At 39.7% G+C, this 26,453-nt stretch overlaps 1 protein-coding gene across 3 annotated transcripts in view; it reads left to right on the top strand.

Moving 5' to 3' along the window:
• Positions 1-26,453, top strand: part of PTPRG (protein tyrosine phosphatase receptor type G) — a 723,417-nt gene that overhangs the window by 400,217 nt on the left and 296,747 nt on the right. For all 3 annotated transcript variants that reach the window (XM_068557227.1, XM_068557228.1, XM_068557226.1), the window contains exon 3: positions 16,839-17,018. In XM_068557227.1, the coding sequence (XP_068413328.1) occupies positions 16,839-17,018 (180 nt within the window). The remainder of the gene's footprint in view (positions 1-16,838; positions 17,019-26,453) is intronic.

The raw sequence follows: 26,453 nt of genomic DNA, 5'->3' as shown, positions 1-26,453 counted from the left end.
CATGTTTCTAGAAGTTTGACTGCATTGTATGACAAGGGAGGAGATGTAACGTAGATTTCCAGTTAAAAATTCCTCTCCAGATCATTTGATGTAATGGAAGTGGTCTGAAACTGGACTGTGGTGTTGGTTGTACAGCTCTATAAATTTACTAAAAAAATCATTGAATTCTATACTTGAAATAGTTGAATGTAAGCATATCTGTTATACCTCAATGAAGTTGTTTAAAAACGCTCTCTATTTTAAACTAAGACCATTGTTGTTTATATTTCTTAGAATATTTACTGATCTGTGTATATATAGCAGTGCACCTAACGGGTGTATCCCTGTCCTTACAGGGTTCACATTTCACTGGAAACAGTGAGTAGACAAGAGACAGTAAATCAAACAAAATAAGTATGTTAAAATATTGGAAGGTGAGTGCTATGGAGGAAAAAGTAAAATGAGGAAGAAAGCACATTGGGGTGAAGGGCGCAATTTGAGTGGCAGAGCAGGGCGTTGAAAAACTGACATGTGAGTACCGATCTCAGGGAGGTGAGGCTTTACTTGTTACCCTAGATAGGACAACAGGAAAATGCTTGACATGTTCAAGGGATAGCCAGGTGGCCCATGTGGCTTACATAGAGGGATCAATGCGGAGAGAAGTAGGATCTGTGAACAGGGAGGTAATTGGGGGCCGGGGCGGGGGGGTTGGAGCAGATGTGTTGAGCCTTGTAGACTATTTTCCCGGTCTTTGGCTTTTCCTCTGAATGTCGAAGGGTGCTGTTGAAGGGTTTTAAGCAAGTGAGTGACGTGATCTGACTTATGTTTTAATAAGATCACTGGCTGCTGTGTTGATATTAGACTGAAGGAGGGGAAGGTGGGTCAGTGAGTCAGGGTAGGAGACAGGTACAGCAATCTCTAGGAGAGGTGATGACCAGAGTGGTAGCAGGTGGAAATGGGGAAGAAGTAGTCAGATTCTGGATCTGTTGTGAAGGTACAGGCTAGAATTTGCTGCTGAATCTGGGGAATAAGATAAAGAAGGAATGAGATATGACACCAAGGTTTTCACCCTGAGCGTTGAAGGATGCCTGTAAGATGGTACAGACCATACTGTACCAAGTTCAGGATAGAAGAAAGATCTGGAACTTCAGGTTTGTACCTGGAACATCTGAGATGGCTTCAAGACAAGGGTTTTGTGATCAGATGTCCCCAAGGTCCTGCAGCTTTTGCCTGAGCATCTCATGAGGGGTTGGAATCAATACCCCTTTCAGAACAGCAGCCTTCCAGGCTTGCAGGGAAGTGTCAGGTGGAGGTTACTGGCGATTCCTTTATGCAACCCCAGACTCAGAAGGAGCACGCCTGCCCATTGGGGTTCAGGACCTTTTGGACTAATGAGAACTTCAGGCAAGAGCAATGTGGGTATTAAGTTTTATTCACTAGTGTCTTTGATAGAGTATGAAGAGCCAGTGGAGTAGTTTGTTTGCTTTCACTTGCTATCTTGCAATTTACTTCTCTTTGGGATCTCCACCAAAGAGTGGGAACAGCCCTAGTTAGACCTATTGCAAAGCACATACAGAATGAAATATTAAGTACGATACCTTGAGTGATGCTTCGAACCACAGTGGTTTAGAGGTTTGGTCGTGTGACCCGGTAAACATGGTTAAGAGTCTGCTGCTTAAAGAAACATCTGTCCTTTCTGAAAGTTTTTTCCCCTTATTTTTCTGATTTAGGTGTTTTTGGAGGGAGTTGGGGAGAAAATTTAATGCTAATAAATGAAAACAACCTCTTTTGCCTAGACACTTGAAAGGTCTAAATTCCCCCTAAAAGTGGTCCCACAGTTGAGTACAAAGACTGCAAAAAGAATGAAAGCTGATTACAGCACGTTTCCTCCTCTGTCCAGCATCTTCTGAAAATGATTATTTTGTATTAAGGCTTTGTCTGCATTAGCAGTTTTATCTGCAAGGAAGGGACTTCTAATCTGCTAATTAGAGAGCTTGTTTTTCACAACCAGGATCCTACTGTTTTGGAAATCACTAAACACTGTTTCTGGGATGTAAGCTCCTGAACTGAAAAATTCCTGGTAAGTCCATCAATATGGTGGCCAGGACTTGACTTAAGCTTGCATCATTAAGGGTTGGAGTTCTAGAATCCAGAAGGAAAAAACTCATGTTCTGTCTCCTGCTTCTGTCTCCTGTCACAAGCTGTGGATCCTAACTTCAGTTTCTTATTAATTCTGTTTCTTATGCATCTTGCCAAATACAACTCTTTATTATATTGTCTGAAAAAATAATTAGTTTCTCCTCCATTTTTTCATTAAGCATTCCATCCGTATAGAAGTCCCCAAAGTAACTGTCAAATGGTGCTCTGTCTTCTTAATAATGTAGCTCGAATGTAGTCAGGAATATTTTTTTTTCTCATGGTATTATTTTTTTTCTCATGGTATTTTTTTCTCATGGTATTAGTGTAGTCAGGAATAGTTTTTTTCTCATGGTATTAGTGATACTTAATCGCCTAGTTGAAGAATTATAGGACCAACACTACACAGCCACACCTTAAGCCAAAGTTTTTTCATTTCATGAACATATTTACTGCAGTTACCTGCTCTGATGCCTTTAAAAGTGTTCTTTAAAGTGAGTTGATACTGTTCTTAATGTGAGTTCTTTAAAGTGAGTTGATAATGTTTAAAAAATCTTTTATTACCTTAAATAGGGTAGACCCTCTTTAGTATACAAAGGTGTGTGATTTTTATTTAGATATTCATGTAATTTTTCCATCAGTTTTTCCTCCATCATAATCACGCAGTGTTCTCGGCATTAGTCTTCTCAAGTTCAGTAGGGTAAGTCTGGGACGTTCTGTCTTTCTGTGAATGGCTGTATTTAGACAACAGCAGTTGCTTACTCACTTCATTTTCCTATCAGCCTGCTTAGCTTTGGGCCCCACCTACAAACACATGGTTTTATTGAAAATGTTAGTACTTTGATAATAACATTCTCTTTGCTGATGATGAAGAGCCAAGGTCAAAGCTACCAGAACGCTATTCTCCCCAACCTAGGGCCTTGGTTGAGAGACTCAGTCCTTTGTGGAGGAGATTTTTGGAACTAGACACACAATCTAAGTTGAAATTGACCTCCAGATTTGGCTACCATCAGAACTGCCCAGAAGTTTCCACCCATTCTAATATTACTATAGCAGGATATTTAAAGAGGGGACTCTGGAGCTGTCTAAGTTTGAATCCTGGCTCCACTACTTGCTTAATGGATGGATCTAAATACCAAATAAATTAACCTTTCTAGGTGTAGTATCTTCATCCATAAAATGGGGATAGTATTGTCAGGAGCAAATAAGATAATCCATGGACGTTGATCCCTTGTCAGTGGCCGGTAAATGTTAATATGTAAAGAATCCGTGTGAAGTGGAGGTTAAAAGCTGCTTACTAGGGGAGTGGTCTTGAGCAGATTACCCTCTGACCTGCCTCATAATGTATAATGAGGATAATAGGGATAATAGTGAAGTTTATTCCTTACAGTTGATTTCAGAATTAGGTGAGATGATTCTTGTAAAGCACAATGTCTTTAGCAGCAGTATCAGCTCTTAGTACTGTTAGTGGCTGTTTTCATTGTTCTCAAAACAGTTTCCTTGATCCCACTTTTGAAGGTGCTGATATGGGAGCTCAGGAATATGGGTTTTATCTTTAATGAAGTTTTCTAGTCATCAAGTCCAGCACTGGTCTTTGGTCCAGCATTTAGGAACCACTGTTTCCATCATTCATGGACATCAGTGGGCTGCTACATCCTGCCACTTAAATCCTGAAATGAAAGTGTAAATGAAATCCCTGGTATTTTTCATCATGATTTTGTTTTTCACAGTGACCGCTTTCTTTGCTGTCAGTATAAATAGATCCCATCTGTAACTCTTACAATTGCATTTGTTTCTTTCCCATGTTTAGTCCCTAAAAATATAATAGTGATTCCTAAAGTTTATGAAGATGTCCATCAGACTTCTTATTTTGATCACAAATCTTGGACAGAATGAAAAACAAGAAGGCTGGCCATTTTTTCGTTTCGCCGATTTGCTCTTTCTTATATTCCCCTTGTGTGCCCCATTTATACTATGCACCCCTTAGTTATCCCCAGTGCCTGCTCTTCCCGCTGTGGGTAACAAGGGCGAGGAAATTAGAGTATGTCCTACCCTGAACGCACTATGTTCTGATATTCTGCAGGGAAGTTCCTTGTTGGCTCCTTTTTTAAAGCTCTGCGGTGTATCCAAAACATTGCAGGATTTTCAAGCACAACCAACACAGATATCTGGATTTCAGAGAGAAGCCTTGACAGGCCATCTCTTGATATTCTCAGAGTTAAGATGGAGAAGTGAGTATTTGTGGTAGATTGAAAAACTTCCCAGGGAATTCTGGATAATGTACCACTGTAATGATGGAGAGTTCTATCTTGGGCCCTGGCCTTTTGAGCATTTTTATCATCAACTTGACAAAGGAGATGGACTTATTAAAGTTGCGAATGGCATATTGCCGGGAGGCCTAGGTCTGAAATTAGATGACAAAATCAGGATCTCCCCAGCTCCTGAGAGGCAGGAATGATGGGTGAAAATTAAATAGGATGTAGTAGAGAAGCAATAGGCAGTGCAGCCAAATGGAAGAGTTGTACAGACTTTGCTTCAAATCACAGTGTCAGTGCTTGCATTCCAAGTAAGCGAGTCTCAGTTTTCCCCTTGTAATAATGGGTATATTGGTAGGTTATACGGTTTTCCTATGGGATATGACATAAAATCACAGTGAGGAACATAATGACTTCTCAGTAGTATTGGCTCTTTTTATAGTTGTCTCATTTTTAGGTTAAAACAGAATTTCTGCTTTAATGTGGATCTGACTTAACAGTCACATGAAAAAGACGGGAGGATCTGTTTTGCCTATAGAATTCCATAATGCTTTTCTTCTCAACCTTATTTTCTCTTATCACCCGCTCCCTAAGGAGCCTTTTTAGATATTTTCTCCTGATCACCCCCCAGCCCTTGAAATTTTAATATCATAGATAGACTGTCCTTTCTGATTACGTACTCTGTGTATGTCTGTGCTTTAAAGATGAAAATAGTAATGTATTTTGCCCCAAAGAACAAACTTTCACCCTGCTGGGGCAGTGACCCCTGTTAGAGTGATGCCATAATGTATTAAGAACTCAGGACTTCCAGAGTCCCTCAAGAATGTTCGTAGGTCAAGATCTCAGAGGTATGTGTCCAAAATTAAAAAAAAAAATTTTGTTGTTAATTACAGAAGCACTACATGTATTCGCAAAATAGATAGCTTTCTAGATCATATTAGCATCTTTTTTTTTTTCATGTTTAAGTAATTTATTTGATGTTCGCTGCTTGTGTGTTCATTTCAACCCTCCACAGGTGTTAACGTACTGGCATCTTTTGACTCCCGCCCCAGAGGTAACCACCATTTACAGTTTAGCAAGCTTCTTCGTAATCTTTGTGGTTTTTTTGTAACTGGTTTTAATTTTATTTAATTTTTTTCTTTACAAGATATGACGTAATTCCGTAGTATTTGCTCTGCAGCTAGCTTTTTCCCATTGAATGCTATCAGATACTCCTTCCTCCATTTTAAGTTTCTGTGGATCTTTTAAATTTAACTTTTAAATAGGTAATGTATAAATATAGTTCAAATTTCAAAGGGCATAAGGGAGTAAGTAGTGAAAAATCTCCTGTTGTTATTTCCTTTTCATTTACTAGTCTTATGCTTTCTTAAATATGCTTCCAGAAGTATTTTATGTACATACAGTAAATATATGTATGTCATCATTTATTTTCTCATCTTTGTAAACACAAATGGTAGCATATTATAATGTACGTTAGGTTTTTCACTAAAAAATACAACTTGGAAGTTTTAGCATTTCAGCTTTTAAGAGGTTTCTTTTTCTTTCTTTCTTTCTTATCCCCCAAGTTCCACACTGTTCCAATGCATTGACTTGTCATAGTTTAGTTAACTAGCCCTTTGGTGATGGATATTTATCTCATTTCTAATTTTGGTTACAACTGCTGATGCCACCATGACTAACCTTAACCTTGCGTGAATGCAAGTATATCTGTAGAGTTAACACCAGGCTCAAAGGAGTGCCCATTTGTAATTTTAATATTACTACCAAATTTTCTTCCATAAAGACTGTTTCAGTTTCTCAGTAGTGTAAATGAAGGTGCTTATTTGAATACATTTTTGTTAACAGTGTATAATCAAACATCTTGGTGTTTACAAATTTTGTAGGTGAAAGAATGCATCTATATAATTTTAGTTTGTGTTTCTCCTTATTAGTGTGGCACAGCAACTTTTCCTGTGTCAAGGGGCCATTTGTGTTTCGTTTTCTTTTGAACTGTTTGTTTATATCTGTTGACCATTTTTATGTGGGGTTTTGGGTTTATCGATTTCTAGAATCTCTTGGTATACTAAAGAACTTTCCTTTCTGTGGTATGAATTGCAAATGTTTTTGCAGATCATTTGTCTTTTGATGTTTCTTATGGTGTGTTCTACAATTAGAAAATTCAATATTTAATGTATTTGATTTTATCAGTCTTTCTGATGTTGAGGTTTTACATGATATGAAAAAATGCTTCCCCTACTTCAGATTTCCCCACAAGTGCTTCTTGCGCTTTTACTTATTTATTTTAAATATTTAAATATTGGAACTATTGGGAATATATCCGAGAGAAGGATTATCTACTTTTGAACCGTTAGATGTGGAAGTAGTTAGCAAGTCCTTACTGTTGGATATTTACATTATTACCAGTTCTTTCATACTGTAAACAAAAGGCCAGATGGTAAATATTTTAGGTTTGTTTTTTTTTTTTTGGTTTCTTTTACAACTGTTTAACTCTGGAGTTACAGCACGGAAACAATCATAGGTAATACATACTTGAATGTGTGTGTCTGTGTTCCAGTAAAACCTCATTTACAAAAACACATGGTGGGCTGTGGGCAACCCACATGCTATAGTTGGCAAACTCTTGTTTTATAGCATGGGTTAGTCCCGTAGGTCTGGAATTGACTCAGTGGTCTGTCACTTACTATGCGAAGGCAAGTTTCCTAGCTTCTGAGCCTCAATTTCTTTATCTGAGAAATGGAGAAACTAGTATATACTTGACACGAGTTGTTGAAAGGATCAAAGAAGATAAAATATAAGAAGCTTTCATCACAATGCCTGGCACATTGTTGAATATCCTTCAAATGGATGATGCCTTCCTTATTGATATCACTTTATGGCTGTATACTATTAAATGTCACTTAGTCGTTTATCGTAGGCTGGGACTAGGGTGTCAAAAAACTCAGCAATCAAGAGGAATTATATTTTAGTGCAATATTTGTGATTGCTGGTTTTTCCTTTTGCCTCAGACTCCAGGATGACTTTGCACAGGACTGTTAACTGAATATCGTTTAAGTTTTTATATTTTGCTCATCATAGGTTTTTGTGTTTACATTAAACCTTAAAATACTTCACTGAGATATTATTTATTTTGATGACTGAGTTTTTGGTGAGTGCCTCACCTTAATCCTAGCCCTTTTGAGCAGATAATATTTATCTATTGAGTACCTTCTGTGTACCGCGTGAACCAAATAGGCAAGTATCTGACGTCATGGAGTTTATTTTCTCATGGACCAGATACTAGAAAGAAATGCACGAGGTCAAGGAAATAGAACCTGGATGAGGGGACTATTTTAAATAGCTAGGTTAGCAGAGACTCCTCTGATTTGATGAAATGAAGGGAGCTAGTGTTCTTTTTATCACTGTCGCTTCTGCTAATTTCTCCAATTTTCTTTATAGATCCCCTTTATTGGAAGTTCTGCACGCTGTAAATTTATTGAAATAGAAAAAAGTATAAGTTAAAGCGAACTATTCACAGAATCCATCATGCTGTTTTGGCTTTACCTCATAAATGTGGCGCTTTATGTCTAGACATTTCCCCAGATAGCATTTAATAGTTAATACCTTTTGGGGCATACATTCCTCCTTTTATAGTTGTCGCAGGAAGGGTGTTAATCATCCTGCCTGTACCCTCTGAAGTGCTTCCCAGTCCCACACACCCGTTCCACCCCAGGCCCCTCAGCTGTTGAGTGAGCGCCTCATAAAACGGTTTTAAATTTCTCGTTCTTTTCCTCTCAGCCCTGAGGTCAGGGGGTTGGTCTGTACCCTCTCATTCCTTGCAAACACCAAACTCCTGAATACTGTCTGGGAATTTTTCCCTTTTTTCTCCTTGTGAGTGGGATTTCTCCTGAGTTGACGCAGATTATATTCCACAGCCCTTTGTGGGGCGTGGTACTGACAATAGCAATGGTGTGAGAAAGGCCTTCTACTCAAAGACAGGAAGTCCCAGCATTGTCTGAACCAGACTGAACTAGACCCTGTCTGTTTTGTTTCCCTCCTGGAGATGCAACTCTGACCTTTGGGAATGTTGCATTGTCACCTCGGCAAGTCTTCCGTGTGTAGTAACTTGTGTTGTGGCTTTTGCTTCTGAGGCAGAAGACTTCAGTGAGAGGCCACTGTCCCCACTGAGACTTTCAGGGGTTCCTGTCCTGTGACCTCCGTGTTACCAAGGGTGTAAATTTACAGCCAGGGATTTCAGGGCCCGTTCCCTCTCCTCTTGTCTAAATGAGATCTTTAAACCCTTAGCCAAGCCTATCCTCTCCTCTAGGGAAAGAGGAAAGGAAGGAAGGGGACTCAGTAGATGTTATCCTTATATATGCCATCAGTATGCGTTCCTGATTTTTATCTTTGTAACTTGACATTTTCGTCTTAGTGATGCATGTAGAAAGCATTGAATGATTTAACTGTTGGTATTTTCAAACTAACATTCTGATGATCACCTATATTTTTTGGTCACAAATAGCAGAAAGCCTACTCAAGCTGTTTTGAGTACAAAGACACTTAAAATTCAGAAGTCTAGAGATAAAATTTGAATTTCAGCATTTGTTTGGTCAGGTCCTAACCCCCCTCGACCCCCCCGCACACACCTTTTTCCTTGTCAGCTTTGGTGTCCAGCTGATTCCCTCTTGGTTCCAAGTCAGTCCTTTCCCTGCCTCTTCTTCATTCCCATTCAGGGAAGAGGGTAGTTTCTTCCTTCAGCCTCTGAACAAAAGTCTGGAGCCTGCTTTCGAATAGTATCAACCTAACCATTCCCATTGACCAGAGAAATCCCCTGTGCTCATTGGCTTAGTCCTGGATTAACACCCCTTCCTGAGTCAATCTCCTGTGAAGGAGGATGGGATTAAACAGCCAGATAATGAATCAGGTGCTATTTCTGGAGCCAGGAGCAGAGTCACACCATCCAGAATTTAGGGTTCGGTTGTGGTTCCCAGAAGAAAGTATAGATAATCATGTTTATTGAGCACTGTTAGTACGTGCCAAGTGCTGGTGGATGTGCTCTGTATATAATTTCCTTAATTCTCACCACATCCTTGTGGTTTCTCTCATGGATGTATCCAGTGAGGGTGAATGTTAGCTAGAATATCAACAAAATGTAACATGCCTGTTTGATTCTTCCAGGTGTTACAGGAAGTATTCTTGTAGTATTTAGAACTCTTTGGAATTTTAAAAATGATCTAATATAATCTTATAATTTGTGTGAAAGGAAATTGAATCATTATAAGACTTGACCACTGCCACATTCAGCTCCACTTTTTAGAGTTGAAAGTGGAATGAAAAGAGCAAATTCGTGACATGGCTGTCACCATGGCCCCTCTGGCACTCTTGACAGACATTGGTAATTGGTCTTGTCTTTATTCATAAGTAATCATACAATCATATGGAGCTAAATTGTGAGTTAAAGCTTATTTGCCACCCTTGAACTAGAACTTGAGTGGCTAGTCTCCTTACCCAGTGCTCTTTCCACTATGCCATGTGACCTTTTTAGTCCCTGGATGATTGTTTATATTATTTTATGGGGACAGTCAGAATTCTGAAAGAAAAGATCTTTGTCATATGATGAGTGTTGATTGCTTGAAGACGTAATTGACTTGAAGGTTGAAGACTTCAGGTCCAGAACCAACTTACCTACAGTTTATAAACACTTGAGATGTTTGGCATTGGACGGTAAAAATTGTGACTTTTTTGTTGATTGCTCAGATGCCTTTTTAAAGCAATTTTATGTGGTATTTACAAGAAACAGAAATAAAGTTGGCCCAACTTTAAACAATATTAGTTAGGTTTTGAGTGGATAAACCATCCCAGTCAGTAGTAAAAAGTTTGCTTGCATGTTTGGATGTGGGTGGATTCCGCTTGAAAGATAACAGTTTTTAATCCGAGCTGCGTGCAAACCTGCAGCGTTACAGCCGTTTTCTTGGAAAGACCTTTAGAATCCTCTCGTCTGTGAATTACATTTATGCTCATGGTGCATGCTTTTCTACTGTCATCTCACACACCCGTGCAGACATCACTAGTCAGTCAATCAGTCAGTCAGTCAGTCAGTCAGTCCTTATGAGCCTCTACTCAGCCTGGGGGCCTGTGGCTTAGAACTCCCCGGTAACCATGATTGGCATCTCCATTCTTTGTAATACCCTCACTTTTTAGAACAGTAAAATAGGCTTCAGAGAGACCTTCAGGATAAGGATTAGAATCTGGGACCTGTAATGTAGAGATTCACGCTGTTCCACACTTTACTTGAAATTAATTTTAAACGTCTAGTCCTAAAATAGAGGTTCTGGGAAGTTAAATAACACTTGGTATTAAAAAACGAGTAAAGTAGTTCCCATTTCTGGGGTTACTGTCTGATATTATTTCTTGTATTGTGGTTAGATGTTGATAGTTACCTTAAAACACATCATTGATGTGAAATGGAGGAATGAAGTTTTTATACCTAAAATTTAAAAACAAAAAAGTTGCCGAACTACTTTATTATCTGTAAGGTAAATTTATGTTTTCTTAACTGGCTTAAAAATTTGAAAATTCCTGTTAATAACGCTAAACAAATTCATACCTATACATGAATAAAATGAAAACAGTGGAGATCAGCAATATGAGTGCTTTTTAAAAAGCACTTTTCCCGTTTTTCATATATACAACAATAAACGCACAAAAGGTAACTAGCTACCAGGAGTACAAAATGCAAAAGAATTGTAAGTTAAGTTCCATAATGCTTTTTAATTAAAAAATGGAATAGTTTAAGATGTGTTTTAGATTTCGGAGAAAGAGCATTAATTATAATGTTAGGTTAAAAAATGAATACACTTATTTTTGGATTGTTGCTGTTGGTTAAAAGTAGACACCAAGACGCAGGGTAATCGCGTTGGATCCAGGTAATGTTTTTAATATAAATTCCTTGAGGGAGGCATTAATAAGCATATTTGACTAGAAGCAGCACATAACATGTATATCAGTTTTGTGTTTAATTAGATTTAGACAGAATTCATTATTTTTAATGGCTTTTCATAAGTGAATAGAAACCATTATGTGGATATATTATGGTAAAATAAATTCAAGGTGTATGCTTGCTTTCTGCAAAGAACCTCTTATGTATTTAAAGAAACCATTGTTTGGAATACAAATCATAGACATTTGAAATTCCTTGCTTTTAGACAAAAGTATGATTTATATGCTCTAAAGATAGCACTTTTTTTGTGTGTGGCTGTGTTGGGTCTTCGTTGCTGTGCGCGGGCTTTCTCTAGTTGCAGCGAGCGGGGGCTACTCTTCGTTGTGGTGCACAGACTTCTCATTGCGGTGGCTTCTCGTTGCGGAGCACCGGCTCTAGGTGCGTGGGCTTCCGTAGTTGTGGCACGCGGGCTCAGTAGTTGTGGTTTGCGGGCTCTAGAGCGCAGGCTCAGTAGTTGTGCTGCAGGGGCTTATTTGCTCCACGGCATGTGGGATCTTCCCGGGCCAGGGCTCGAACCCGTGTCCCCTGCATTGGCAGGTGGATTCTTAACCACTGCACCACCAGGGAAGCCCCCCTAAAGAGAGCACTTTTATCTCTTTTTCTCAGGTCAGGTATTAATAGTGAACTATACTGAAGTGAGATGATTTACTTAAACTATAGAAAAGTCTTGTTGCTAACCAATTATATTTGCTCATCTTAGATTTTCAAGTAATATTGCTGGAGGTGGGGGGGCGAGAGATTGAGATGTGTCTCTCAGATTTTTATTTGATTTTCCTTTGAACACAATAACTTAGTTTTGGTTCAGAATTGATGCATGGCAACCAAGTGCTTTGGGTTAAATTGGCCTTAAAGAAACACTGAACATCAAGCGGGATCTCAGATGTGGGCCCAGATTTACGGTATTTGCCATTATTTTCACGTGGGAGATTGTCTACCTTAAACAGGCCAGTTGCAATTAATCTCCAGTTGTGTGATTTATTCACCCTACTGTAGGAATATGTCTTCCTGGTGATAGTCTACTGAATTGTGGCATCTCAAAATGAGAAAAATACAGTGACTTGTTAATGGTCCACCAAGGAGGTGGAAGTGGGTTCTTTTAATGCACAAATGAGCCATAATTTAAGCTAATAATGTTGTTCCCTAACGATAATTTTTTAAGGTGAATTTCTCCAACTTTATAAGGTTGTTATGTAACCTTAAATAATGAACTATCATTCACGAGCTTGCTGTGCTTTCTTTAGGCCACCTCTCTTTTCCTTTGGCATTGCTCTGTACAGATTTCTTTCTTGTCAAGAGGATATGAGAACAACCCCAGCATTATCTGTAAATCAGTGTCCATCTCCTTCGTCTGTTAGGCCATACACCTACCCTCAAGTATATAATAGTAAAGCCAGTAAAATCGGGATATTAAAATGTAACCCACTTGGGACTTCCCTGGTGGCGCAGTGGTTAAGACTCCGCACTCCCAATGCAGGGGGCCCGGGTTCAATACCTGGTCCGGGAACTAGATCCCACATGCCGCAACTAAGACCTAGCGCAACCAAATAAATAAATAAATATTAAAAAATTATATAACCCACTTAACAAAACTTAGATTTTATTTGGCATCTGTGAGTTTCATAAATATGTCTTCCTCTTTCTTCCAGCCTTTATTCAGAACCGGGATAGTACAGAACCCAGTGCATCTCTCACGGAAGCCTCCCTGACAAGGGGATATTTTACACTGAGGTCAAGGAATTCCTTGACCTTGAAATTCCTTCAGCCAGGAATTTCAGATGCATTCACTGAATGCATTAAAAAGAAAATAGTTTTCATTCTAGACTGAAAGAGAATCAGTGCTAGTTCCCTTGGTACTAATATGTTGGCAGTATGTCTCCATCAAGATCTCATTCCTGGGGATTTCCCTGGTGGTCCAGTGGTTAAGAATCCGCCTTCCAATGCAGGGGATGCGGGTTCGATCCCTGTTCGGGGAACTAAGATCCCACATGCCTCGGGACAACTAAGCCCATGCGCCACAACTAGTGAGCCCGTGTGCCACAACGAAAGATCCTGCATGCCTCAATGAAGATACCGCGTGCAACAACTAAGACCCGATGCAGCCAAAAATGAAGAAAATAAATAAATAAATAATAAAATAAATCTTAAAAAAAAAAGGTCTCATTCCTTCCAGACTCTCAACAGGTGAACGGGAAGTTACTCTTGGCAGACAGACTGCCCTGTGGTTTCTACCCCTGAGCCCCACGCCTCCCTTTTCGAGAGGGTAGCCTTGCGTAGTAGGTTGCCATGTCAGAGTTACTGAGCTGGTCAAAATGGGTCCAGTTGCCAAAATGCAAGTATTCTAAGAAAGAGTTGCTAAGAGGGCACTAAAATGCACATGACTTTCTCTTCTTAGTTTAGATGGATATTGTCAGACCTGAGAGAGGAAGGCTTCTTGCTGATTGTTTTCCCTCCTTCAAAACTAGGTTTCAGTTAACCACAGTGTTTTTTTAGTGTCATGTTTTTAACTTAAAGGCATTTATTCAAAGTTCTGAAAAACAAAGCTTTCAATGCTATGAGACTTGTGCAACTGGAAATGATTAATGGTATAATTCTCAGTCCTTTATAAAGTGTCTTAACACTGAAGAGATTTATACAGTGTGGAATGGCAGTGGTGCTTCAGTGTGAGAATAGGTAATCAATACCTGCAAGCTTAGAAAAAGTGTTCTATTTCCACCACTAATGACATAGAGGTTTTTGCAAGGCAAGGGTGTCTGGAGCATGAAGCTCTCCAAAGAAGAATTAATTTAAAATCTGAAGTGGAAGATCAGTTTCAATTAAAATTGCACTTGAACGTATATTGGGTAGAGGTGTGAAAGCAAGCATGTAGTCGGCTTAAATCTTCAGATTGTAGTGAATAAATGAATCTCACTGGTATGAACCCTGATTATATTTTTATAGAGGGCTAAATTATATTTCACCCATGTCTGGCAGGTTATGAGAAATAATATGAACGGCAAGTACTTATCAGAGCTTAAAGAGTATTTTTTTTGAATCAGTAGGATAACTACCAGGTGTCTATGTGTTTTTACAAATGATGGCTTGCATTCTTATTTCTTTGGAGTCATATGTGTTTGGATTGATTTTTACCATGCATTTTTTTCCATTGAGTGCAATTTTGTTGTAGTACTGAGTTTCTGAAAGGCATTACACACACACACACACACACACACACACACACACACACACACACACATTAAAACCTTAGTTTCCATAATTCAAACATACAGGCCCAATTGTAGCTAGCCAGAATTTACATTATGGTCAGCTATCAAATATGTCAACAAAGCACTTTATTCCATTTTTCAGTGGATGCTTTTGGCATCTGTAAGAAAATTTAGAGCAGACAGGATAATTGGAGCCTTCTGTCCCCTTTCCCCTCCTTCTTTTCTTCAAATATATTGATGCAAGATGAAAGTAAAGTTTGGCTCAAATATATGCAAATGCACACTCTGTTCCTTTATGACTCATCTCATGCAGTCTTAGGGGATTTGACCAAGAGGTGAAATGACATGAGGGAAAAGCCCTTGACAATTCCAAATTTAGTTGGAGTCCTACAGTAAAGGAAATGGCGATGTTAACTTTTGCTAGAAAGTGTTATGGCACTTATAAGTGATTTTGGTAAGTGCCCAGAGGTTTTGCTAAATCTTTGCCAATCAGCGAACATGTTCTTTCTGATAGTCTCTTTTATCTTACTGCATGGGATAAGGATTAGGGAAAATGACCCAGGCATAGAGTGAGGCTGAGCCGTTTGCCGGATAGCAAAGCATATGAATCATTTTTAGGGGCGCTTCATCAGTTGCTCTTGCAGCCATGAAGTTTCCATTACTGTGACCGAAAAGATTTTCTGTTGTTGCCGCTTTTTTCTTGGTACCACTGTTTATATCAGCTGTGAGCTGTGTCAGACTTAGGGGGATGGGGAAATCTGTGACCAGGGAGTGTGTGGTGGAGGTTTGGGCACAGGTGTGGACTTAGTAGGAGGGAGACCTATGTTAAGGTGTCCTTGTGTCTTCCATCATACAGGGCTAGGTATATAGAGTGAGGCAGAAAAATATGGGTTCATGGATGGGTTGGTCTCCTAAAGTCACTTTGGCCATTCATCCTCTTTTATTTGATATGTGAAGGAATTTAAAGCTAAAAGAACCTAAGAATACAAGTATATGTGTATGTTTGTTTATACACACACTAAACTTTATTGATGGGGAAGCCTAAATTTTATCTTCTAAAAATTATACAGTTTACACACACTACTGTATATAAAGTAGATAATCAACAAAGACCTACTGTATAGCACAGGGAACTCTCCTCAATATTCTATAATAACCCATATGGGAAAACAATCTGAAAAAGATACTTATATGTATATGTATAACTGAATCACCTTGCTGTACACCTGAAACTAACGCAACATGGTAAATCAACTATACTCCAATATAAAATTAAAAAATTTTTAAATTATACCGTTTAGACTTATTCTATATCTGATTCTCAAAAAAGAGGTTTATCTTAATCTTTCTAGCAAAAGATGTTTTTTCCAGCTGACTACTTCCGCTTTGTCATGTCAAGAAGGTTAAACGTAGGGCGCAGAAAAATTTCAGAGCTTGTTATCAACTTAGTAGACATCACCCCCAGATATATAATTTCTGAATAGGGCAGAGACACAGTTGTTGCAATGTGTTTTCTCTATCTATGCCTGATTGGTGTCCATTAGGGTTATGTGTTATAGCTACATTCTCTTCCTCTTTTTCTGTAGCATATGTTCCCCAAAAAGTCTTTATTTATATGAATGCTGATTCTAGTCTGAAGGTAACTTTATACCCCCATTTCCTATGAGAGTGAGGGATTGAGAAAGAGAAGTGAGTGCCTTAATATACATGTGTTCAAACTGGCTAAATTGAAAAATCTCACAATTAGCCATAGGAAAACCCTGCCTCATTGCCCACATTATTTGTAATGACTCTCATCCAGTGTTGTGTTACTTTTAATTTTTAATTCTTTTCCTTTTCCAGTTCAAAAATTCCTAGGAACCTAGAAGAAAGTTGTGTTTAGTGTACTGTTCACAATAGCAGAACATACTAAATTGATTAAGGTGTTTTCTTGTGAATAAATGCTCTGTTTATTTTAGGAAAACTATTTTAAAATTTTTAAAAAATGTGAACAACTCTGACGGCCCTTCTGCTCAACTCCCTTAATCTGATTATGGATAATAAAGTTAGCAAATGTTTGATTACAAATCAAGAAGCAAAACTATCTTAAGTAACTTTTTTCTCAAATTTTCTTGCCCTATCAAGTAAATGGCTTGGATTGATAGTCTTCCAATGCACTGACATCTTTAGGGTGGGGACATGTAGGAAATGTTAACCTTGGGAGATGCAGTGCTTGACTTTCGTGTGTCATACTCATTTTATCCCTGACCCTTGAACCATGAGGATTGAAGTCGTGTTTTCTTTTAACAGGTGCCTACGGTCCTGAGCACTGGGTCACGTCTAGTGTCAGCTGTGAGGGCCGTCACCAGTCGCCTATAGACATTTCAGACCAGCATGCACGTGTCGGTGAAGAGTACCAGGACCTGCAACTTGATGGCTTTGACAATGAGTCTTCCAACAAAACCTGGATGAAAAACACAGGGAAAACAGGTAGACTGTGTCTTCTTTACTTGTCTGTGGAACAATATGAAATGTTTCTGGGTCTCTGGTCTTTACCTTAACCACGAGTTGCTCCTTTAGTAGTGTATGTTGCTACAGAGAATGTATAGCTGAATGAGAGCTTTGGAATTGGCCCTTGGTTTGAGAACTGACCACTTACTTTACTAGCTGTGTGATTTGGGACAAACCACCTAATCACTTTGTGCTTTAAAATTTTTTTTAAATATGATAGGATAAAAATTTTAAAATATACATATGGATAATGAAATTGTATCAGTCTCATAGGGTTATAAGGATTAAATGGGTCAGTCCATGTAAAGGATACAGCATGAACTTTTAGAAATCTGTTTTACTATAGTGGCCACTAGCCATATGTGGCTATATTCAAATTTAAGTTTTAATTGATTAAAAGTAAGTAAGATTAAAATTCGCTCCCTCAGTTTTACTAGCCACGTATCATTTTGTTTGCCGCTTTCTTAGGTTGTGTGTTTGCAGGGTTTGAAAGCAGAGGAGACCCACATTGAGATCTTTGGATTTTTATGGGGTGTGGGTGAGGGTCACCTCTATTTATTTTTCCAGCTTTATTAAGATATAATTGATGTATAACATTTTGCCATTTCATTTTATTGGTTGTTTCTTTTGTGGTGCCCAGCTTTTGAGTTTGGTGAGTCTCATCTGTTTTTACTTTGGTTGCTTGTGCTTTTGGTGTCATATCCAAATTATCATTGCCATGGCCAATGCCAAGGAGCTTTTTCCCTATGTTTTCTTCTAGGAGTTTAATAGTTTCAGGTCTTAGATTTTAAGTCTTTAATCCATTTCAAATTAATTTTTCTGAGGGATGTAAGGTAGTGGTCCAACTTCATTCTTTGAACATGGATGTTGCATTTTTCCAACACCATTTATCGACGAGACTATCCTTTTCCCATTGAGTATTCTTGCCTACTTTGCCAAATATTAGTTGACCGAATATGCATGGGTTTGTTTCTGGGCTCTAGATTCTATTCCACTGGTTGATGTGTTTATCTTTGTGCCAGTTCCATACTGTCTTGATTACCATAGCTTTGTAGTATAATTTGAAATCAGGAAGTGTAACACTTCCAGCTCTGTTCTCCTTTCAAAGGATGGCTTTGGTTTTTCAGGGTCTTTTGTGGTTCCATAGGAATTTTAGGATTGTTTTGACTATTTCTGTGAAAAATGCCATTGGAATTTTGATAAGGATCTCATTGAATCTATAGATCACTTTGAGTAGTATTGGTACTAGCCACATTTCAAGTGTTCAGTACCCACATATGGCTAGTGGCTATCATATCAGGCAGCAAAGATAGAGAACATTCTATCATTATAGAAAGTTCTATTGGACAGCACTGTGCCAAATGCATAAATGAAAATAAAATCCTTATCTTCCTTGAGAATTTGCTTTGTTAATATTAGTTATTATACTGGAATACAGATGAACATTGTCTTATCCCTTTGTGTATCAGACCAGCAATTTGATCCTCCTGCTTCCTTTTACCTACCTCACCTGTCACTTGGGGTCCACAAATATGAAATACCACATTTTCAACATTGCTAGTGCAAAAGCTCCTTCCCTCTTAATCACTATTATGCAAATAGCAGTTATAGATCATTGATGGAAGTAGCAGGAATGCCTTTCTGTGCCCCACTGTTTGATCTGAAAATAAATCCCTAGGTGTTATATTACATTTGTGCCTAGTGCTACCTGGGATTCCGTTGGTGCTAAAGATATTTTTCTTATCTTATTTTTCAACTCTTATAACCCAACCCATTAAAACTAACTCTCCCTCTCTCTCTCTCTCTTTGAAATGATCCCTTTGTAGCCAAGGATGTCACTACAAACCACTGTTAGTAATCCCTTCAGGAGCCTTGGCTGCCTGAAGCCCTCATGCTGAGCTAAAATGACTTCATTATCTGTCCTTTGGTCCCATCCATGTTGTGGGTCATTGAGTTGCCTTTTTTTTTTTTTTTAACCTAAATGGCTGCGCATACAACTTTGGGGATCCATTTTCTTTCTCCAAACCAGCATTTGTCTGAGATTATTCATGGCCGATTGCTTTGGGTTGGCTTGATTTGTTCTTAGAATTGTTTCCCACTCACTCAGCACAGTTATTCCCAGCTTTGGGCTCTTTTTCATAATGTCGCCACAAACAGTTCTTTGGGCCTTATAGCAGCTACCTTCTCCTGTACCTTGATTCACCCATTTGAGCAGCTGCTCAGGACAGACTTGTGTACCAGTGATGTTATCTGTACACACCTTTTCGCCCCCACCTCTCTACTCCCCCGGTATAGATGGTGTGCTTGTTGTTACCATTCAGAATTTCTCTACCGGTGGCCCTGCTTTATATTTCAAATGTGAGTGTCCTTTGGACACCTGTGATGGGAATATTACTCTGCAGACGATCTGAATGTGGTGGATGGAAGATTTGCCACGCTGGGGTAATCGGATCTTGCTGTCGAGTGCTACCTTGGTGCCACGTTCCGGAAGCCTGCCAAAGGCAATTCGCTGGGCTCTCTGATATGGTTTCCTACTTGACTTGCAATGCTTGACAGCCTTCTGCAAAGATAACACGTTTCAGTGACAGCTTTCAACTTGGTATCTCCAATGGCACGTTTTAGATGAGTGTAGGGATCACTCAGTGCAAGTTGATTCATGACCTTGGTCTTCCAGAAGCTGATTATCAATCTCTGTCACTCTGCTGTCTTCCCAGAGTGATCCCCAAGTTGTTGCCTGTCTATGGGTGCATGCGCCTGACTTTGGAGCACAGCCATCCAAATATGAACGCATCTGTCTCTGAAATTTCAGAAGAAGCATGGCTTTCTGAGAAGCAGAAATAAATCCTCGTGACTGCTCAAACTGTACTTATGACTACAAAATTTATGACACCATACTAGGCGGGCCAGTATCTCATAAATAATCTAACATGATTCTATAGGAGTGATTTTTAAAAAGTGCCAACCATTTGTATACAATTTTAAATGTGAACATCGAATTGTTTTTCCGTTCTCTTCAAAGAGTTTCAATTTATGTTTGTCTAGAAACTTGGGTGCGAAAACCAACCTGTGTCGTTGTTGTTTTTTTTAAATAAGCATGAACCTAGAATCTTCTTTATTCTGCAGTTCTTAAAATACCAAGTGAGTTCGTAAATATTCCAGTATTTTAGAGAAATATGAGGATTCACTTGCTTTGTCAGTTATGCACGGAACATATAAATTGAGCTGAACACAGTATAAATGCAGGGCAGGGTGCTGTGTGTCTGAATTAAAGGTGGGAGTTCATAATATCTGCAGTGAGTAGTATTGATAGGCAACCTGGATAATATCAGTTTAGAAAAACAGGGCTTCCCTGGTGGCACAGTGGTTGAGAGTCTGCCTGCCAGTGCAGGGGACACGGGTTTGAGCCCTGGTCTGGGAAGATCCCACATGGCGCGGAGCAACTGGGCCCGTGAGCCACAACTACTGAGCCTGCGTGTCTGGAGCCTGTGCTCCGCCAACAAGAGAGGCCGCGATAGTGAGAGGCCCGCGCACCGCGATGAAGAGTGGCCCCCACTTGCCGCAACTAGAGGAAGCCCTCGCACAGAAACGAAGACCCAACACAGCCATAAATAAATAAATAATTAAAAACAAAAAAACAAAAAAACAAAAAAAACACACACATGTCATTGTACTATAGTTTTGTAAGATGTGACCATTTGGGGAAACTGGATAAAGGAGACTCGGGACCTCTGTATTATTTCTTACAACTGCATGTTGATCTACAGTTATCAGAAAGATTAAAAGTTTAATTTAAAAAAACCCCATATGTTGTGGGCCACATAGTCCGTCTTTGTTACCGTCATTCATTTCATATCTCACTTTCATACCTAGATGCCAAAAAAGTCATTTTTATTAAATCATTAATTTTTAAGCAACACCTATTTTTCTTCGCCAAAGTCTTTTCTTGAACCTCGTACTTCTAGAACATAAATCCAGGAAGGAATATTTATTTTTTTCTGGTAGAAATTTACAGGTCACTTATCTGTAAAATAGACTGTCATTTGGATATCAAAATATGAATTTAGAAAGTTAATATTTAAAGCGGCCTGTTACATACGGACAGTAACTTTCCCGTAAAACAGTTTTAATGTTCATATCTGTCTTAACCCCCGGAGAGAGCTATGTATTTAATCTAGCATAATCAATAGAGCAACGTGTTTGTACCTAGCCCACTTCTCGAAAGTTGTCTAAAATATCTTTACGAGACAGATAGCGTCTCTCTATTTCTTCCCGAAGAGCCATGACTGTCTACTGTGCCAGTTCTCATTTGATTTCATCGAAAGTTATTTCTCCCTCTTTCATTTTTGTAGAATGAAAAGATAATGCATTCATTAAGAACATTTCAAGATAATCTTGCTGTTCCTAGCATTAGCTTCTAGCTAAATGATCAAAGTTTAAGACTTAGATGGTGCTTCTGATATATGTTAATAAGCCATGGTCTCCTATGAGTTTTAACTATTTGGAGGGTGTTTTTGTGTTTTTTCACTACTTTTTCTTTTACCTTCCCCCCCACACCAAGGACGGATAGTAAATACATTTGCCATGATGCTTGTTACTTCCATTTTCACATTTTATATTGGTTTACTATATTTTTTCTTTGCCTACATTCTTTCTTATTTGTCTGCATATACCAGTGCCTGGCGTAGACGGATTCAAGAAGTAGTTGGTAAATTAAAAAAAGTAGATTGATGGTGGGAAAAGTCTGTGTAGGTAAGTAGGTCGGGAACCATGTCCTAATATGGTGCTCAGCCCATAAAATTCAGACAAGGATTAAGAGGCTGTTGCCTCTACTTTATTTTACCAGGTCCTTCAAACTTTTATGGTGAAGTGACACCATAAGAACCCACAGACTTAAACTAAGAAAAGAACAACCTCATTGCAGGCTGATATGAAGAGAAAAATATAATTTTAACAACCTCAGTCATTTCCACATGCTACTTCCCTAACTGAGTACATGACCCCAGCTCAGTACAAGAGGAGCATTTGGCCCTGCTGCTCTGCTCGCCCACAGGGCAAGGCTCCCCTGGGCCAAGCAAGTGTCTGACCGTGAAAGGCACTCTGCGTTCTGTGGGTCACTGCAGTTACAGCTCAAACTAACGGCTGCCCCCATGCTGCCCTGCAGAAGCAGTGTTCTGGTCCAAGGTTGGTGGAGAAACTGCTGCGAGCCTTACTGAGAGTCAGTACCAGGCTGCCATTATGGGCTCCTTACAGAGTTTCCAGTGGTGATTTTCATGATGCTTGATTTCTCCCCAAATTCATGGACTTGCACGTTTAGCCCCCGCTCAAGAGGGCATTCCACAGTGCCAGCATGATTGTCCAAGTGTCACATGCATGAAAAAAGCCTTTAGCAATCCTGAGATTGGTAAGGAAGTTTCTAGGAATTCTGTGTGTGTGCTTGTCTTCTTATCCCTGATTGTTTGGGCTTTCTCTTCTTTCGATTTCTATTCTGCTTCTTTTCTTTCTGTTCTGTTGATGAGTATCTCTCCATGAGCTTTCAAATTTTGCAGTTTCCTTCTCTCCCACCTTTCCTCTCACATCTCCGTGAATTTCCCCACCCCTGTAAACAAGGCTCTGACTCTTGCCTGTTGGTCTGTTTTCACTCCCAGCTCCTAGTTTTGGCCCCCTTCTCTCCCTTCTTCCCGTCTTCCTTAGAGGTGGCCGCAGATGAGAACCAGAGTTTGAAAAGTGTTTTTTCTTGCTCTATTTATGGAGTAGAGAGCCCGGTGCTGATGGTGAAAACCTGAGTATGTCCTCATTTCAATAAAGCCTATACTCCTGATATATTGATGGGAAGGGCTTTTGGATAAGTGAAGTACACAATGATACCCTAAGTATATGTTCTTGGGGTTTCCAGTTTTGCTTGATACCAAACCATTAAATTATTTTTATTCCATTACCCTCCCACCCCCTTGGAGTGATCTTAATGATCCTTGATAGGTGTAAATGTGGGCACTGAAGATGGACCAGCATGGGGTCCTTTTTCCTGGATCACATTTTTTTCTTTAAGCTCTGAGTTTTGTTTATGCCACTAACGAATTGGTCATTTTGCTCGCAAAGAGGCTGCCAAGGTTTCTGATTAAAAGCATAGCATCAGCCAAGTAGACAGATGTTTGGAAACATCTGGGTGTTCAGCACCATTGACACTGGACATGCCCAACCCTGACTTCATAATACCCCGCAGCCCTCTGGTTAGTTCAAGGTTGCCCAAAAAAGAAAATTTAAGTGTAATTAAAAAAACATCTGTTCTGCTTTGGGGGGATGCTAAATGTGCTTTGGCTCTTTTTAAGGTTTTCCTATTTCAAATATCCAGGTTCTTGGGTACTTTTCAGCCTGTTACTGTTCAGTCTTGCCTGAACCCTGGAATTCACGTCAGAGCTATTTCCCTGGGTCTCTCTTTGGCGAGACGCACTGCAAGCTCTGGTTCCTGTCTGCTAAGCTCTGCTTCCTTTCTCTTACCCCCAAAGCCCCGGTCCCTGCGCTTGGGTGGTAGCGGCTATTTTCTGGGTAGACCGAAGCCTAATTTACCAATAACAGAATGGGCAAACCAGCGCTATGTTACATAACTAGACTCCAAACTGAATTCACAATTTTGAATTTTGAGGGCAATTTTTGAAGCGTTCCTTTCTTTTTTAGGGCACAGAACCTTCTGCTAGGTTGTCATCTGTCATATCTTATATGATTAAAGGGTCTACTAATCCACTTTGTTCCTCTTCCTCAGTTTAGCAGTGAGTTAACCGAGACCCCGGATAATCCCATGACTTGGCGTCTCTTGGTTCTCTGCGGCTGCTCCGACTCACCTTGTCTGTCCATTGTCTCTTTGCTAGATGAATGCAGTAACCTCCTGACTTTGTTTCTTTCTTTTTTTAAAAATTAATTTATTAATTTATTAATTAATTTATTTTTGGCTGCGTTGGGTCTTCATTGATGCGTGGAGTTTCTCTAGTTGTGGTGAGCGGGGGCTACTCTTTGTTGTGGTGCACGGGCTTCTCATGGCGGTGGCTTCTTTTGTTGCGGAGCACGCGCTCTAGGTACGCGGGCTCAGTAGTTGTGGCTCGTGGGCTCTAGAGCACAGGCTCAGTAGTTGTGGCGCACCGGCTTAGTTGCTCCACGGCATGTGGGATCTTCCCGGACCAGGGCTCCAACCTGTGTCCCCTCCATTGGCAAGCGGATTCTTAACCACTGCGCCACCAGGGAAGCCCCTTTGTTTCTACCAACCAATGTTGCTTTCCTTCCAGGCCTTTTCCGTTTAGTAGCCACAGTAATCTTCTTATTTCCGTAATCTGATCATGTCTGTGCGTCTCCCCCTCTTTCTTTCTTGTTCTCTCTCAACCATATTGAGGACCTCTCACTTCTCTGCAGAACTCAGGCAGACTCCTCGCTGTCCCTGCTTCGCTGTCTGGCCTCTATGCCACACCCTGCTCTCTGGGCACCAGTCACCCTGGCTTCCTCCACACAGGGCCTTTGCATGAGCTTTTCCGCCTGCTGTGCTCCCCTCTCTTCAGCACTTTTACAACATAGCTCACCTCCCACCTCATCAGTCCTTGTTTTGAAACCTCCTTCCCTTCTCCAGTCTGGGGTTGGATGCTCACCTCTTACCACCTGTCCTACTTGCAGGGTTGCTTCTGTCATCTCTTTAGTTGCTGGGGCCTGTCTTTCCCACCAACTGTACACTCCATGAAGGCAGGAGCTAATGCCTCATTTACTTACCTTTTCTTCCCCAGTAGTTACTTGGTAAATTATTTGAAAAAATAAATGGTAGTGCCTACAGGAACGTTAGTAGAAGCCTAGAACTAGAGCCTGTGTGTCTTGACTTCCAGACCAGAGCATTTCCCTTTTCACCAGGAGCCTGAAAGCACTACCTGATGGACACTGGAATTGTGGGTGGTCTGGAGGTCTCACCATTAACGATCCAATAATGGGAGTCTTTTCCCATCTTGTAGTGTTAAAAATTGGTTGGGAAGTGGTGGAGGTAAGACAGTAACGGGCTTATTTTTCTTCTCATCCATTTTTTTGTTTAACTTTTGGCATCTGCTGCTGTTTACTCAGATTTTAGTGTGAACATTTGCTTTAGGCCAGCATTATTTAGACACATCGAGTTTAATTTATAAACAGTGTGTGGATGTCCTGTGAAGAATGCAGTGAATGCCTGGTACTCAGTCATCCTGTCAAGGTCAGGAGGGCAGTAACTCCTTATCCATGGTGTGACTCCTACCTGCCCCCCTGCCCGTGTAGAGCATTTTTGCATTTTGGGGGGCCCTGGACACAGGGGGAATCTGTGAAAGCTGTGGATCCTCTCCCTAGGATAACTTTTATAAACAGCACTTACATAATGCCATCTATTTTTTAACCATAAGTCTCAGGTATACAGCATTATAATTTGACATCTGTATACACTACAGAGTTAACACCACCGCAAGACTGTTTACTGTCAGTCACCGTACAGTTGATCCCTTTCACCTATTTTACCCACCCCTCAAACCCCTTCCCCTCTGGTAACCACTCATCTGATCTGTGTATCTGTGAGTTTGTTTTTGTTTTATTTTGTTCATTTGTTTTGGTGTTTTAGACTCCACATACAAGTGAAATCGTACTTATTTGTCTTTCTCCTTCTGGCTTATTTCACTTAGCCTAATACCTTCAAGGCCCATTCATGTTGTTGCGGATAGCAGGATTTCATTCTGTTTATCGCTGAATAGTATACCATGGTGTATACATATACCACATCTTCCTTATCCATTCATCTATCTATAAACACTTACGTGGTTTCCATATCTTGTCTATTTTAATAATGCTGCAATAAACATAGGGATGCATATATCTTTTCAAATTAGCTTTCATGTGCTTTGGATAAATACCCAAGTGGAATAGCTGGGTGATACGGTAGTTCTAGTTTTATTTATTCTTACTGTTTTCCGTAGTGGAAAAATTCCCGCCCACAGTGTATAAGGGTTCCCTTTCTTCCACACCCTTGCCAAAGCTTATACCCATTCTGACAGGTGTGAGGTGATATCTCATTGTGGTTTTGATTTGCATTTTCCTATTAATTAGTGATGTTGAACATCTTTTCATGTGCCTGTTGGCCATCTGTATGTCTTCTTTGGAAAAATGTCTATTTAGATCGTCTGCCCAATTTTCAGTGGGAATTTTTGTTTTTTTGTTGTTGCTGAGTTGTATGAATTCTTTTGTATTTTGGATGTTAACCCCTTACTGGATATGTGAATTGCAAATATTTTTTCCCATTCAGTAGGTTGCCTTTTTGTTAAGGCAAAAGGCCTTAAAAGGCCTTGATGTTTTCCTTTACTGTGCAGAAGCTTTTTAGTTTGATATAGTCAGTCCCATTTGTTTATTTTTGCTTTTGTTTTTCTTGCTTTTGGA

The sequence above is a fragment of the Eschrichtius robustus genome, chromosome 12 (genome assembly GCF_028021215.1).
Source record: "Eschrichtius robustus isolate mEscRob2 chromosome 12, mEscRob2.pri, whole genome shotgun sequence".
NCBI lineage: Eukaryota > Metazoa > Chordata > Mammalia > Artiodactyla > Eschrichtiidae > Eschrichtius > Eschrichtius robustus.
The sequence above is the reverse complement of the archived record's forward strand: the minus strand, read 5'-3'. Positions and strand labels throughout refer to the sequence as shown.